Source organism: Mesoplodon mirus (assembly GCF_964341445.2).
Source record: "Mesoplodon mirus genome assembly, chromosome: 12".
Classification (NCBI taxonomy): domain Eukaryota; kingdom Metazoa; phylum Chordata; class Mammalia; order Artiodactyla; family Ziphiidae; genus Mesoplodon; species Mesoplodon mirus.
In genome coordinates this window covers 66,177,990-66,192,629 of record NC_138988.1, presented here as the reverse complement: position 1 = coordinate 66,192,629, position 14,640 = coordinate 66,177,990, and the positions used below count along the sequence as shown (strand labels likewise).

General features: G+C 47.4%; 1 protein-coding gene across 2 annotated transcripts; it reads left to right on the top strand.

The window, feature by feature from the left end:
* Window positions 1-785: 785 nt before the first annotated feature.
* TAP2 (transporter 2, ATP binding cassette subfamily B member) lies at window positions 786-14,526 on the top strand. Of its 2 annotated transcripts, XM_082637244.1 has the most exons (13): window positions 787-993; window positions 1,191-1,313; window positions 1,411-1,911; window positions 1,992-2,106; window positions 4,351-4,481; window positions 4,726-4,931; window positions 5,501-5,698; window positions 5,854-5,982; window positions 8,151-8,339; window positions 8,477-8,650; window positions 8,833-8,992; window positions 13,341-13,477; window positions 13,778-14,526. In XM_082637244.1, the coding sequence occupies exons 3-13, from the start codon at window positions 1,419-1,421 to the stop codon at window positions 14,006-14,008; spliced, it is 2,163 nt and encodes a 720-aa protein (XP_082493370.1). In that variant the 5' UTR covers window positions 787-993; window positions 1,191-1,313; window positions 1,411-1,418; the 3' UTR covers window positions 14,009-14,526. The 2 variants fall into 2 exon arrangements, with proteins under 2 accessions (XP_082493371.1, XP_082493370.1); XM_082637245.1 differs by lacking the exon at window positions 1,191-1,313 and having other exon boundaries at window positions 786-993.
* Window positions 14,527-14,640: the final 114 nt, after the last annotated feature.

Genomic DNA, 14,640 nt, shown 5'->3' with positions numbered 1-14,640 from the left:
AGTGACTCATGGAAGTCATGCCAATAACATTTCAAAAGGGTGCATTGGAATCCACGTGGCCCTCCCTTGGGGAATATGTTGAGTCTGGGAGGTGGTTTCAATCAGAAGAGTTATTTCTGGAATAAACCAATCTGCCTGTACCATAGATGGGCTCTGGTTCTGGCAGGACCTATAGAAACCTGATTACTGCACTAATCAGTGTTAAAATAGACTAAGAAACAAAGTCCACTTCCCTCATATGAGGAAGGTGATTCCACCATAACGTGAAGCACAGATCGAGAGGCGTCTGAACACTTTCTCAGCTCAGGAGCTGTGTTGAGAAAGACAGAGAAGATGTGCAGGGGTGGGGGGCCTTCTCAGCTAAGAATCCGTAAGTGGAGACTCACTTAGGTCCTGGTGAGAGTAGCTGGGCCTTCTGTATAGAAGTCCTGTGTGTTTCTCACTTGACTCTGGCTCTGTTTCGTGTGTGTGTGTGTGTGTGTGTGTGTTTTGTTTGTTTGTTTGTTTGTTGTTGTTTTAAACCCCAAGATCCTACATCTGGAACTTGGATTGGGAAAGAGGGCAGTTCTCAAAATAGGTTCAGAGCTGAGGTATGAAAATCCAGCGGTTCTCCAGTTACAAAGCATCCCAATCCTCGAAACAGCTTTATTTTACTTAGTGGCAATTTAAAAAACTGCAGCAGTTTCCTATGACAGAGTAACTGTTGCTGAGGGTGGAGACTAACCAACCGGGGCCTGGCACGTGGAGCAGGACTCGGGGGTCTGTTCCGCGGGCTAGAGGTGTCGCGCGCCGCCTGCTGGCCGCCGGGCCCAGCACCGGGCACCGGCTGCGGAAGCGAAAGCGAAAGCCGAGGGAGCCCGGCCGCCCTGGCTCGGGGATCCTCGCCCGCCGACAGAGGGAAAACGAAGCGGAGGCGGCGCGAGGGCACTTCAGAGCTCTGCCCCCGGCACGTAAAGGAAAGACCCCCGAGCTGCAGCCCAGAAGCCCCCTCCGGTGAGTTGGTGCGCGTGGGAACCTGGAGCGCTAACAGGGACGCAGCCCATCCACCAGCCACTCCGCGCCCCAGGCTTCCAGCCCTTCTGGACCCCGGGAGAAAGGGAGCGGGGCGGGACCGCCTGGCCCTTTGGACCTCGGCGGCGGCGGCTGGCGGGGGCGGGGTGGGGGGAGGGTGTCACCGGTCTTTTTTTTAGAGGATGAGGCTGCAGATGGTCAGGCTTCCCAGCTCCCTCTGTCAGGCCGAATGCCTGGGATCCTAGGAGGGAGATACTGATGAGGACCAAGCACCTTTCAGGCATCTTTCAGGGTAGCACTGGGTAAATAAAATGGGAAGCCCGTGGACGCGTTCGGCGGAGTGCGCGTGGGGACAAGGATTGGGACTCACCTCTGTCGTTTCTCACCTTCTACCCCTAGATCTCGCCATGCGGCTCCCTGACCTGAGACCCTGGGCCTTCCTGCTGCTGGCCGACTCGGCGTTACTCTGGCTGCTGCAGGCGACCCTGGGGGCCCTGCTCCCCCGCGGGCTTCCAGGCCTGTGGCTAGAGGGCACCTTGCGACTGGGAGGGCTTTGGTGGCTGCTGAGGCTGGGAGGGCTGCTGGGGTTTGTGGGAGCACTGCTGCCCCCCCTCTGCCTGGTGACCCCTCTGTTTCTCTCCCTGAGGGCCCTGGTCCCGGGGACCTTGAGTGCTCCCCCAGCCAGGGCTGCTTCAGCCCCTTGGAGCTGGCTGCTGCTGGGTTACGGGGCGGCAGGGCTGAGCTGGGGCGTGTGGGCTGTGCTGAACCCTCCAGGAGCCCCGGAGAGGGAGCAGGGCCAGGAGAACAACAGAGCCTTGATGTGGAGGCTGCTGAAGCTCTCCAGGCCAGACCTGCCTTTCCTGGGTGCGGCCTTCTTCTTCCTCGCTGTTGCCGTGTTGGGTGAGTCGGGAGAGGGCGCTGTGACTTGGAGGTGGGAAAAGGCCCTGGGCACCAGCACATTCACTGTTGTCCTCACGCAGGTGAGACATTAATCCCTTACTATTCTGGTCGTGTGATTGACATCCTGGGAGGTGATTTTGATCCTGATGCCTTTGCCAGCGCCATCTTTTTCATGTGTCTCTTCTCTGTTGGGAGGTAGGTGATGGCGATTTGCTAGCCCCCAATTTTTACAGGGGCCTTCACTTTCCTAACTCTGTTTTCAGACCCTCTTGTGCCCAAAGCACAAAATACTTAAACTAAAAATTTGTATTTGTTCATTCACCATTCTGTGTCATGCATCCATTCATTTATTCCTCCGTTCACCACGTGGCTCCAACATCTTCAAAGTTTATATTACTTACTATAGTTACAGATAGGAGTGAATGTAGTAGAAAAGGTGTTTATGTGTCAAATGGAATGTCTCTCAGTTACCTCTCAACATTTTTATCTCCATGAAGTTCCATTTCTCTTTTCTGTCTCCAACCTCCCACCTTGTGTTTGTTTCCACAGTTACCCAGTTGTCAGGGTGGGCACGTTTCTTCCTCCTGACTCTTCGTCCTTGAGTCATCTTGTCTATCCTGGAGGATCTTCCTCTGAGGCTTGTCACCTTTCTTTCCAGCATCTTTACTCTTTTCCACTTCATTTACTTTTCCTTCTGTTTTAAGATGTAGCCAGGAGTCTGCTGTCTACAAACTAACTAATTAACTAACTGCTAGATAAGGCTGGGATTAGGATGAGGTGAGTCAGGCGCCTAGGCTGCAACATTTAAGGAGGTGCTCATTCTCAGGGTCGTGCGAGCACCTCACGAGCCTTCCCCAAACACCAGCCGGCTGCTTGATCCTGCTCCTTTGATACGGTCATACTTCACTTAGAGTCCCTCAAAAACCAGATCTTCATTATTCCATGCTTACTACTGTTTGCTGAAACTACTTAAAAGTGAACTTCTTATTGATCAAGCTGCTGCTTTAAAAAAAAAAATCAGCCCTCAGTTCTCTATGTGTTTGTAGCATCTGGCATCAGAACAATCTCTCTTTTTTAAAAAACTATTTACTTATGTATCTTATTTGTCTGTGCTGGGTCTTAGTTGCGGCATATGGTCTCTCAGCTGCAGCCTGCGGGATCTAGTTTCCTGACCAGGGATCGAACCTGGGCCCCCTGCATTGGGAGCTCAGAGTCTTAACCACTGGACCACTAGGGAAGTCCCAGAACAATCTCTTATGATTGATCTTGTTCTTCAGGTAGCTTTTGTGAACTCCCTTTCTACCTTCCAGTCCACTCTCCCTCTTCTGGAGAACCGTCCTCCTCTGGATCCTTAATTATGGACTTTTCTCAGGACTCAGTTCTTTGATCTTTGAGAACATTTTTCCTGTTGGGCTAATGCAGCTCACGTCTGCAGGACATTCCCACATCCACATTCCCACATCCAGCTCCAGTCTTGTAATCCAGAGGCCTCCTTGACGTTCCCATTGGATGACGCCCTGTCACCTCAGACTCCACGCACCCAGAACTCCAAGTGCATCCCACTCCCTCCTGGTCTCCTTGAAAATGCCTCCCTCTTCTTATTCCCATTCATGAAACCATCAGTATCCTCAGCTCCAAGCACCAGCATCGTCGCTGCCTTTCTCATGTTCTTGCATTTTCCACACTCAAAACGTGCTCCTATGGCTCCTTCCTCTCCATTCTCACTGTGATCACCAAAGTCCAAATCCTCACCATTTGATGTCTGAGTATGCCAACAGCCCTCTAAACATGGTAATTAGATTTGTATTAGAAACCTATATTTGGTACAGTTCCTGCTTGTGTGCTTTCACATTCTTCCTTTGAGTTTGACTGTAAAAATTCACTTGGTCTAAGAGGAATTCTCCAATCCCAAGGACAGTGGAGAGGGGAGAACAGCAGGATCCCAGGGCTTTGGAGATGGGAGGGCAGGGAGTCCATTGCTGCAGTTCCCACAAGAAAGTATCAATATCTGGAAGTAAGAAGAAGGACGTTGGGGGTGGGGAGGAAGGAGACCAAGACCAAGGGGAAAGCTGGAGGGGCGGCCCTGAGAGAGACCAGGTCAGAAGCAAGCCATAGGCTCTTTGCCTTCACAGCATCTTTCCATTTCTATTGTACTGTTCCCTCCTGTCTAGCACAGAATGAACTAGTGATGCTGGTGAATCTGCCCGTGTTATGATGTGGTTCCCACAGCCGGCTCACTGCGTCCTCTTTTCTCTTCGTCTGTTGATTCCTGCCCCTTGTGTCTCCCTCTCTCTTATTTGTTTCTCTTCTTCTCTCATGATATACTGCCCCCAACTTTGTATTTCTTTTCTTTGCATGCTTTCTCCTCTGCTTCTCTCCCTCCCTCCGTCCTTCTCTGCATCTCTCCTCTTCATCCTCCGCCGCCCTCTTTCCCCGCAGCTCACTGTCCGCAGGCTGCCGAGGAAGCACCTTCACCTTCATCATGTCCAGAATCAACCTGCGGATCCGGGAGCTGCTTTTCTCCTCCCTCCTGTGCCAGGACCTTGCTTTCTTCCAGGAGACTAAGACAGGTAGGGCCTGGAGTCCAGGTCTGGGGTCCCCCAGGACTTCCTTTCCCCTCCACTGCCCTCCCCCTGCATCCCTGGTGCCAAGGCCTGGAGCTGTTTTTCTCTCTTTGGGGACCATGTAGAGAGGCAGTCTCCACCTGTCTGTCTGCACGGAGGGAGGGCTGTGTGAGATTGGGAGCTCAGGAGGGAGTTTCTGGGGGTTCTGCATTACGACACGTGGTTTCCTCACCTGCTTTGTCCTGCCCAGGGGAGCTGAATTCCCGGCTGAGCTCGGATACCAAACTGATGAGTAACTGGCTTCCTCTTAATGCCAACGTGCTGTCTCGAAGCCTGGTGAAAGTGCTGGGACTTTACAGCTTCATGCTCAGCCTGTCCCCTCGACTCACCCTCCTTTCTCTGCTTGAGGTGCCTCTAATGATAGCGGCTGAAAAGTTGTACAGTGCTCGCCATCAGGTACGTGTGGATGGTAGGGAATCCCCAGGGAAGAAGAAAGTTCTCCTAGAGGCCTTCTTCTCCAGGCCCTTAGAGGCTTCAGAAGGTCCATGACCCTCTGGGACTTTGTGTGTGTGTGTGACAGAGAGGGGGGGTGGGAAGGGGGGGAGAGAGAGAGAGAGAGAGAGGGAGAGAAAGAGAGATTTTTAGGTTATTTTCCATTATAGGTTATTAAAAGTTGTTGAATGTAGTTCCCTGTGCTATACAGTATATCCTTGTTGCTTATCTATTTTGTGTTAGTTGTTTGTATCTGTTCATCTCAAACTCTTAATTTATCCACTCCCCTCTTCCTCCACCTTTGGTAACCATAAGTTTGTTTTCTACATCTGTGTCTGTTTCTGTTTGTATACAGGTTCATTTGTATTATTTTTTTAGATTCCACGTGTAAATGATATCATATAATATTTGTCTTTCTCTGTCTGACTTACTTCACTTAGTGGAAGAGAGTGTTCCAAGGGCTGGAATGAGACGTGGGAGTTGACTGTCTTCTGCTGAAGCAGCCTCTCCCATCTCCTGCCCCACTTTTCCAGGCAGTCCTTCAGGAGATCCAGGATGCTGTGGCGAAAGCGGGACAGGTGGTACGTGAGGCAGTTGGAGGGCTGCAGACTGTGCGCAGTTTTGGGGCCGAGGAGCAAGAGGTCCGTCGCTATAAGGAGGCTCTTGACCGATGCCGGCAGCTGTGGTGGCGACGAGATCTGGAAACGGCCCTCTACCTGCTCTTAAGGAGGGTGAGAAGGCTGAGTGGCTGGAGGAAGGGCCCAGGGAGGGGGCAGGGAAAGGGATGGTCCTCTTCCTACAGCTGGTCTGGGGGTCGCTCAGTGTCATAGGGGCAGGGAGGCCAAAGAATGGAAGATTCTCAGGCTCCCTTTCCTTCTCCCTCCAGATGCTGTACTTGGCAATGCAGGTGCTGTTGCTGAGATGTGGGCTGCAGCAGATCCTGGCTGGGGACCTCACCCAGGGCGGGCTGCTCTCCTTTCTGCTGTACCAGGACAACGTGGGCTCCCACGTGCATGTGAGTCAGGAGCTGTGCACGCTCTCTTTTCCTGCTTTGGCTTTTATTTGTTCCCCTTAAAAAAAAACAAGCTGAAATAAGCCCAACTCATTGTGATGGAGAATTTCAAACATGGGCAATAAAAGAGAAAAAAACTATAATGTGAACCCCCATGTACCCAGCATCTGTTTTTTTTTTTAACTTTATTTTATTTAAAATTTTTGTTTTATATTGGGGTATAGTTGATTTACAGTGTTGTGTTAGTTTCAGGTGTACAGCAAAGTGAATCAGTTATACATATATCCACTCTTTTTTAGATTCTTTTCCCATGTAGGTCTTTACAGAGTATTGAGTAGAGTTCCCTGTGCTACACAGTAGGTCCTTATTAGTTATCTATTTTATATATAGTAGTGTGTATATATCATAGGATATTGAATATAGTCCTCTTTGCTATACAGTAGGACCTTGTTGTTTATCCCCCAGCGTCTGTTTTAACAGTTACCAATTCATGGCCCATCTTATTTAATCTGTAACCCCGCCCAATTCCCTCCCCCCATATTATTTTGAAGCAAATCCAAGATACGGTTTCATCTGTAAATATGTATTGCTAAATGTAAACATTAAAATACATGTAACCACAAAGCCATGACCACACCAAAAGAATTAACAACAACTTCACCAAATGAAGGTCAATGATCAGATTTTCACATTTTTCATAGAGGTATATATTACACTGATTCTCTCTCTCATATACATCTGTGGTGGCAGCAACCAGTAAAGCTTAGTGCCCAGATCCATTAAATCATTTGCGGTGGCAAAACGGTGACGCTCCACCATTCCTTCATTTATTATATGCATGTCTCAAGAGAGATGTCTTCTCATCTACTGTTTGGTTGCCAAGTGGTACAGTTTGATTAGGAAAGGCACAGTAAGTGTTTAGTTTCTTCCCTATGTTTACCAGTTTTCAAAAATAATTAGTGGGGCTTCCCTGGTGGCGCAGTGGTTGAGAGTCCGCCTGCCGATGCAGGGGACACGGGTTCGTGCTCCGGTCTGGGAAGATCCCACATGCCACGGAGCGGCTGGGCCCGTGAGCCATGGCTGCTGAGCCTGTGCGTCCGGAGCCTGTGCTCCGCAACGGGAGAGGCCACAGCAGTGAGAGGCCCGCGTACCGCAAAAAAAAAAAAAAAAAAAAAAAATTAGTTACTGCATCTTGGGCTTTATTTTATAAGTTTCGTAGACATTGATTAAACATCTTTTATGGGTGGAGAGCTGTGCAAAGCAGTCTGGCATCTGCAAAGAGGAGGTGGGCACAGCACCTGCTTTTAAGGAGTTCCCTGTGTAACTGGGCCAGACAGAAATGTGTACGAGTAACTGGAAAGGTCTGGGGATGGAAGGACTCTGGTCTCCATCCTTTACCTGGCAAATTGGACTAATGGGGTATTGGTGCCCCTTTGAAATTCAAGCAAATTGCACATTAAGGGGACTTCCCTGGCGGTCCAGTGGTTAGTACTCCATGCTTCCACTGCAGGGGGCACGGGTTTGATCCCTGGTCGGGGAAACAGTATCCCACATGCCCTGTGGCAAGGCCAAGAAAAAAAAAAAATCGCACATTAACGGTAGGGAATCGGGACTTCCCTGGTGGTGCAGTGGTTAAGAATCTGCCTGCCAATGCAGGGGACACGGGTTTGATCTCTGGTCTGGGAAGATCGCATGTGCCGCGGAGCAACTAAGCCCGTGTGCCACAACTAGTGAGCCTGCGCTCTAGAGCCCACGAGCCACAACTACTGAGCCCACGCGCCACAACTACTGAAGCCCACGTGCCTAGAGCCCGTGCTCTGCAACAAGAGCGGCCACTGCAATGAAAAGCCTATGCACCGCAACCAAGAGTAGTCCTCACTTACTGCAACTAGAGAAAGCCTGCACGCAGCAACGAAGACCTAACGCAGCCAAAAATAAATAAATAAGAAAATATACATATCTATCTATATATGTGTGTGTGTGTGTGTGTGTATATATATATATATATATATATATATATATATATATATATAAAAGGTAGGGAGTCTTTTTTGGATGAGGGGAGAAGCATGGCCGGGGTGGAGTGTGGCAGGGAGTGTGTGAGGAGTTGGGAAGTTGGTTCCTGGTGGAGCTTCCTTTGCTTGGCTGACCCCTGCCTTCCTGTTTTGCAGACCCTGGTGTACATGTTTGGGGACATGCTGAGCAACGTGGGGGCTGCAGAGAAGGTGTTCTGCTACCTGGACCGAAAGCCAAATCTGCCTCCAACTGGGACACTAGCCCCGCCCACTCTGCAGGGCCTGGTGGAATTCCAGAATGTCTCCTTTGTGTATCCCAATTGCCCTGACCAGCCTGTGCTCAAGGTGCCCAACAGAGACCCCAGGGAGGGAATCTGGTCCCCTCACCCCCTGAGTGATGAGAAGCTTATCTTCCTCTGATAGAAAGAAGAGGAGAGGGAGGGCAAACAGGCAGGCCCCTAACTCTTTCCTGGCTTTTCTAGGGTCTGACGTTCACCCTGCCTCCTGGGCAGATGACCGCACTGGTGGGGCCCAATGGATCTGGGAAGAGCACAGTAGCTGCCCTGATGCAGAATCTGTACCAGCCCACCGAGGGGCAGGTGCTGCTGGACGGGGAGCTCATGTCCCAGTATGAGCACCGCTACCTACACCAACAGGTGGGTGGGGAGGAAGGAGAGGGATTGCAGATTGGATGGAAGAAGGATGTGCAGAGAGCAGGGGGTGGAGACGGGGGAAGAAACACAAGGGGTCCATTGTGAGGTACGTAGGTGAGGAGGAAAGGAGGGTCCCTGCCATGGGGGTTTCCACATGGTCCTCTGTTCCTGTCACCTCTGCCCAGGTGGTTTTGGTCGGGCAGGAGCCTGTGCTGTTCTCGGGTTCGGTGAGGGACAACATCACTTATGGGCTGAAGGGCTGCAGCGATGAGAAGGTGCTGGCTGCTGCACGGGCGGCCAGAGTGGAGGAGTTCATAAAGGAAATGAAGCACGGACTTGATACAGGTACCTTCTTTTTTTTTTTTAAAACATCTTTATTGGAGTATAATTGCTTTACAATGGTGTGTTGGTTTCTGCTTTATAACAAAGTGAATCAGTTATACATATACATACATATGTTCCCATATCTCTACCCTCTTGCGTCTCCCTCCCTCCCACCCTCCCTATCCCACCCCTCTAGGTGGACACAAAGCACCGAGCTGATCTCCCTGTGCTATGCGGCTGCTTCCCACTAGCTATCTGTTTACATTTGGTAGTGTATATATGTCCATGCCACTCTCTCACTTCGTCCCAGCGTACCCTTACCCCACCCCGTGTCCTCAAGTCTGTTCTCTACATCTGTGTCTTTATTCCTGTCCTGCCCCTAGGTTCTTCAGAAGCATTTTTTTATATTCCATATATATGTGTTAGCATACAGTATTTGTTTTTCTCTTTCTGACTTACTTCACTCTGTATGACAGACTCTAGGTCCATCCACCTCACTACAAATAAATCAATTTCATTTCTTTTTATGGCTGAGTGATATTCCATTGTATAGATGTGCCACATCTTTACTCATTCATCTGTCGATGGACACTTAGGTTGCTTCCATGTCCTGGCTATTGTAAATAGAGCTGCAGTGAACGTTGTGGTACATGACTCTTCTTGAATTATGGTTTTCTCAGGGTATATGCCCTGTAGTGGGATTGCTGGGTCATATGGTAGTTCTATTTTTAGTTTTTTAAGGAACCTCCATCTTGTTCTCCATAGTGGCTGTATCAATTTACATTCCCACAAACAGTGCAAGAGGGTTCCCTTTTCTCCACACCCTCTCCAGCATTTATTGTTTGTAGAGTTTTTGATGATGGCCATTCTGACTGGTGTGAGGTGATACCTCATTGTAGTTTTTTTTTTTAAACTTTTTTTATTAGTTTCTGCTTTATAACAAAGTGAATCAGTCATACATATACATCTGTTCCCACATCCCTTCCCTCATGCATCTCCCTCCCTCCCAGCCTCCGCATCCCACCCCTCCAGGCGATCACAAAGCACGGAGCTGATCTCTCTGTGCTCTGCGGCTGCTTCCCACTATCTATCTACCTTACGTTTGGTAGTGTATATATGTCCATGCCTCTCTTTCGCTTTGTCACAGCTTACCCTTCCCCCTCCCCATATCCTCAAGTCCATTCTCAAGTAGGTCTGTGTCTTTATTCCCGTTTTACCCCTAGGTTCTTCATGACATTTTTTAAAAAATTCCATATATATGTGTTAGCGTACGGTATTTGTCTTTCTCTTTCTGACTTACTTCACTCTGTATGACAGACTCTAGGTCTATCCACCTCATTACAAATAGCTCAGTTTCGTTTCTTTTTATGGCTGAGTAATATTCTATTGTATATATGTGCCACATCTTCTTTATCCATTCATCCGATGATGGACACTTAGGTTGTTTCCAGCTCCGGGCTATTGCGAATAGAGCTGCAATGAACATTTTGGTACATGTCTCTTTTTGAATTATGGTTTTCTCAGGGTATGTGCCTAGTAGTGGGATTGCTGGATCATATGGTAGTTCTATTTTTAGTTTTTTAAGGAACCTCCATACTGTTCTCCATAGTGGCTGTACCAATTCACATTCCCACCAGCAGTGCAAGAGTGTTCCCTTTTCTCCACACCCTCTCCAGCATTTATTGTTTCTAGATTTCTTGATGATGGCCATTCTGACTGGTGTGAGATGATATCTCATTGTAGTTTTGATTTGCATTTCTCTAATGATTAATGATGTTGAGCATTCTTTCATGTGTTTGTTGGCAGTCTGTATATCTTCTTTGGAGAAATGTCTATTTAAGTCTTCTGCCCATTTTTGGATTGGGTTGTTTGTTTTTTTGCTATTGAGCTGCATGAGCTGTTTATAAATTTTGGAGATGAATCCTTTGTCAGTTGCTTCATTTGCAAATATTTTCTCCCATTCGGAGGGTTGTCTTTTGGTCTTCTTTATGGTTTCCTTTGCTGTGCAAAAGCTTTTAAGTTTCGTTAGGTCCCATTTGTTTAGTTTTGTTTTTATTTCCCTTTCTCTGGGAGGTGGGTCAAAAAGGATCTTGCTGTGATTTATGTCATAGAGTGTTCTGCCTATGTTTTCCTCTAAGAGTTTTATAGTGTCTGGCCTTACATTTAGGTCTTTAATCTATTTTGAGTTTATTTTTGTGTATGGTGTTAGGGAGTGTTCTAATTTCATTCTTCTACATGTCCCTGTCCAGTTTTCCCAGCACCACTTATTGAAGAGGCTGTCTTTTCTTCATTGTATATTCTTGCCTCCTTTATCAAAGATAAGGTGACCATATGTGTGTGGGTTTATCTCTGGGCTTGCTATTCTGTTCCACTGATCTATATTTCTGTTTTTGTGCCAGTACCATACTGTCCTGATTACTGTAGCTTTGTAGTGTAGTCTGAAGTCAGGGAGCCTGATTCCTTCAGCTCCGTTTTTCTTTCTCAAGATTGCTTTGGCTATTTGGGGTCTTTTGTGTTTCCATACAAATTGTGCAATTTTTTTTTCTTGTTCTGTGAAAAATGCCATTGGTAGTTTGATAGGGATTGCATTGAATCTGTAGATTGCTTTGGGTGATATAGTCATGTTCACAGTGTTGATTCATCCAATCCAAGAACATGGTATATCTCTCCATTTGTTTTTATCATCTTTAATTTCTTTCATCAGTGTCTTATAGTTTTCTGCATACAGGTCTTTTGTCTCCTTAGGTAGGTTTATTCCCAGATATTTTATTCTTTTTGTTGCAATGGTAAATGGGAGTGTTTCCTTAATTTCTCTTTCAGATTTTTCATCATTAGTGTATAGGAGTGCAAGAGATTTCTGTGCATTAATTTCATATCCTGCTACATTACCAGATTCATTGATTAGCTCTAGTAGTTTTCTGGTAGCATCATTAGGATTCTCTATGCATAGTATCATGTCATCTGCAAACAGTGACAGTTTTACTTCTTCTTTTCTGATTTGTATTCCTTTTATTTCTTTTTCTTCTCTGATTGCTGTCACTAAAACTTCCAAAAGTATGTTGAATAATAGTGGTGAGAGTGGGCAACCTTGTCTTGTTCCTGATTTTAGTGGAAATGCTTTCAGTTTCTCACCATCGAGGATGATGTTGGCTGTGGGTTTGTCATATATGGCCTTTATTATGTTGAAGTAAGTTCCCTCTATGCCTACTCTCTGGAGGGTTTTTATCATAAATGGGTGCCGAATTTTGTCGAAAGCTTTTTCTGCATCTATTGAGATGATAATATGGTTTTTCTCCTTCAATTTGTTAATATGGTGTATCACGTTGATTGATTTGCGTATATTGAAGAATCCTTGCATTCCTGGAATAAACCCCACTTGATCATGGTGTATGATCCTTTTAATGTGCTGTTGGATTCTGTTTGCTAGTATTTTGTTGAGGATTTTTGCATCTATGTTCATCAGTGATATTGGCCTGTAGTTTTCTTTTTTTGTGACATCTTTGTCTGGTTTTGATATCAGGGTGATGGTGGCCTTATAGAATGAGTTTGGGAGTGTTCCTCCCTCTGCTATATTTTGGAAGAGTTTGAGAAGGATAGGTGTTAGCTCTTCTCTAAATGTTTGATAGAATTCTCCTGTGAAGCCATCTGGTCCTGGGCTTTTGTTGGTTGGAAGATTTTTAATCACAGTTTCAATTTCAGTGCTTGTGATTGCTCTGTTTATATTTTCTATTTCTTCCTGGTTCAGTCTCGGAAGGTTGTGCTTTTCTGAGAATTTGTCCATTTCTTCCAGTTTGTCCATTTTATTGGCATAAAGTTGCTTGTAGTAATCTCTCATGATCCTTTATCTCTGCAGTGTCAGTTGTTACTTCTCCTTTTTCATTTCTAATTCTATTGATTTGCATCCTCTTCCTTTTTTTCTTGATGAGTCTTGCTGATGGTTTATCAATTTTGTTTATCTTCTCAAAGAACCAGCTTTTAGTTTTATTGATCTTTGCTATCGCTTTCTTCATTTCTTTTTCATTTATTTCTAATCTGAATTGTATAATTTCTTTCCTTCTGCTAACTTTGGGGTTTTTTGTTCTTCTTTCTCTAATTGCTTTAGGGATACAGGTATGTTCAGCCAAACCCACTCACCTCTGTCCCCAGCATCATGAGTTCTGTAGCTGCCTGTCCAGCTCAGGAGCCTTTGTTCCCGGAGAGCAGGGCAGGGTGATGATGCTCTATCTACACGGGCAGCCCTAGAGGTCCCTCCCCTACCCTGGGCCCTCATCCGCCTAAGTGTTGGCTGTGGAAATACCAGCTGTGCTTATGAGGAGGATGTTGTCGTGGTCACCTGTGTCTGAGGAGAAGGATTTCTCGGTTTCCTCAGAGGTGGGGGAGAAAGGGAACCAGTTGGCTGTGGGACAGAAGCAACGTCTGGCCATCGCCCGGGCTCTTGTGCGGGACCCCCGCGTCCTCATCCTGGATGAAGCCACCAGTGCCCTGGACGTGGAGTGTGAGCAGGCTGTGAGTACTGGGCTGGGAGGGGCAGGGGCGGTGGGACCCTTCTTAGGGCTGGGATGGAATGGAGGATATGTGGGGGTGGTGTGAGGACATCCCTGATGCCGCCATGGCTCCCGTCCCATCCTCCAGCTGCCACAGCCCCGCTGAGAGAGGAGGGCAGCGCAGACCTTTCCCTCCCGCTCTGTCTTATCTTCGCGTGTTTCATGCCTTCTCTACCCTAAGTCACTAGAGATGGTGCCCAGTGAGGCCGTGGCGTCCATCTCATTCCTATCTTTCTGAGGCGTTATGATCCTCCCCCTTCAGCTGCAGGACTGGAAAGCTCACGGGGACCGAACGGTGCTGGTGATCGCCCACAGGCTGCACACGGTTCTGAGTGCCGACCAGATCCTGGTGCTGAGGCAGGGGGAGCTGCAGGAGCACGTGCAGCTCATGGAGGGGCAGGACCTCTACTCCTGCCTGGTGCAGCAGAACAGGAGGACTGAGACCCCAGAGATGCTGGAGCCTTCTCAGGGCCATCTCAGTGACCCAGAGTAGCTCCTGCTTTGGCTTTCCCTGGGGGTGTTCCCCTGGGTGGTTGTTTTTGGAGCTGGAGGCACGATGATGTAGATTTAGACCGTGGGTACTTTTGTTGGGGCCATGGGAGGGCAGGGGGTTGCTTTCTGTATCCAAGGACCTTATTTCCTTAATGAACAGAGCTTTGCCTGGTGCTGAGTACTGTACTGTGGCATACATTTCAAAATATTTTTTCCTTATATAAATAGCACACATTCATATAGGAAATGTAGAGACAGGTAGGAAGGAGAAAAGTAAAACTACACACTGTTTCACATCCCAGAGATAATCACAGGGACTCTTTTGCTGGCTGTCCTATCAGCCTTTGAATTGTTCTTTGAGATACATATTAACCAGTATGACATAAATATTCATGAGTTTGCCTTTCTGTATCCTTCCCCATTCCCACCAGGACGTGATGTTTTGTTGGGGAGCTAGGGTATGGTGGGACAAAGCACCGTTCCCTAATTAACAGTATGAATAAAATATTGATGAGTTACTGTGTACAGAGTTTTAATATGAGTAGGAACTATGCTAAGCCTTTTTCATGTATTATCATTTTTAATCCTTATCCGCAGCCCTTTGAGATTGTTAGTTATTATCCCCATTTTATG

Bases quoted from the DNA above. Each gene is read 5' to 3' on its own strand.
- TAP2 (XM_082637245.1), top strand. From the start codon at position 1,419: ATGCGGCTCCCTGACCTGAGACCCTGGGCCTTCCTGCTGCTGGCCGAC. The intron at 4,482-4,725 runs GTAGGGCCTGGA...TGTCCTGCCCAG, and splicing joins CTTCCAGGAGACTAAGACAG to GGGAGCTGAATTCCCGGCTG. The intron at 4,932-5,500 runs GTACGTGTGGAT...CCACTTTTCCAG, and splicing joins TGTACAGTGCTCGCCATCAG to GCAGTCCTTCAGGAGATCCA.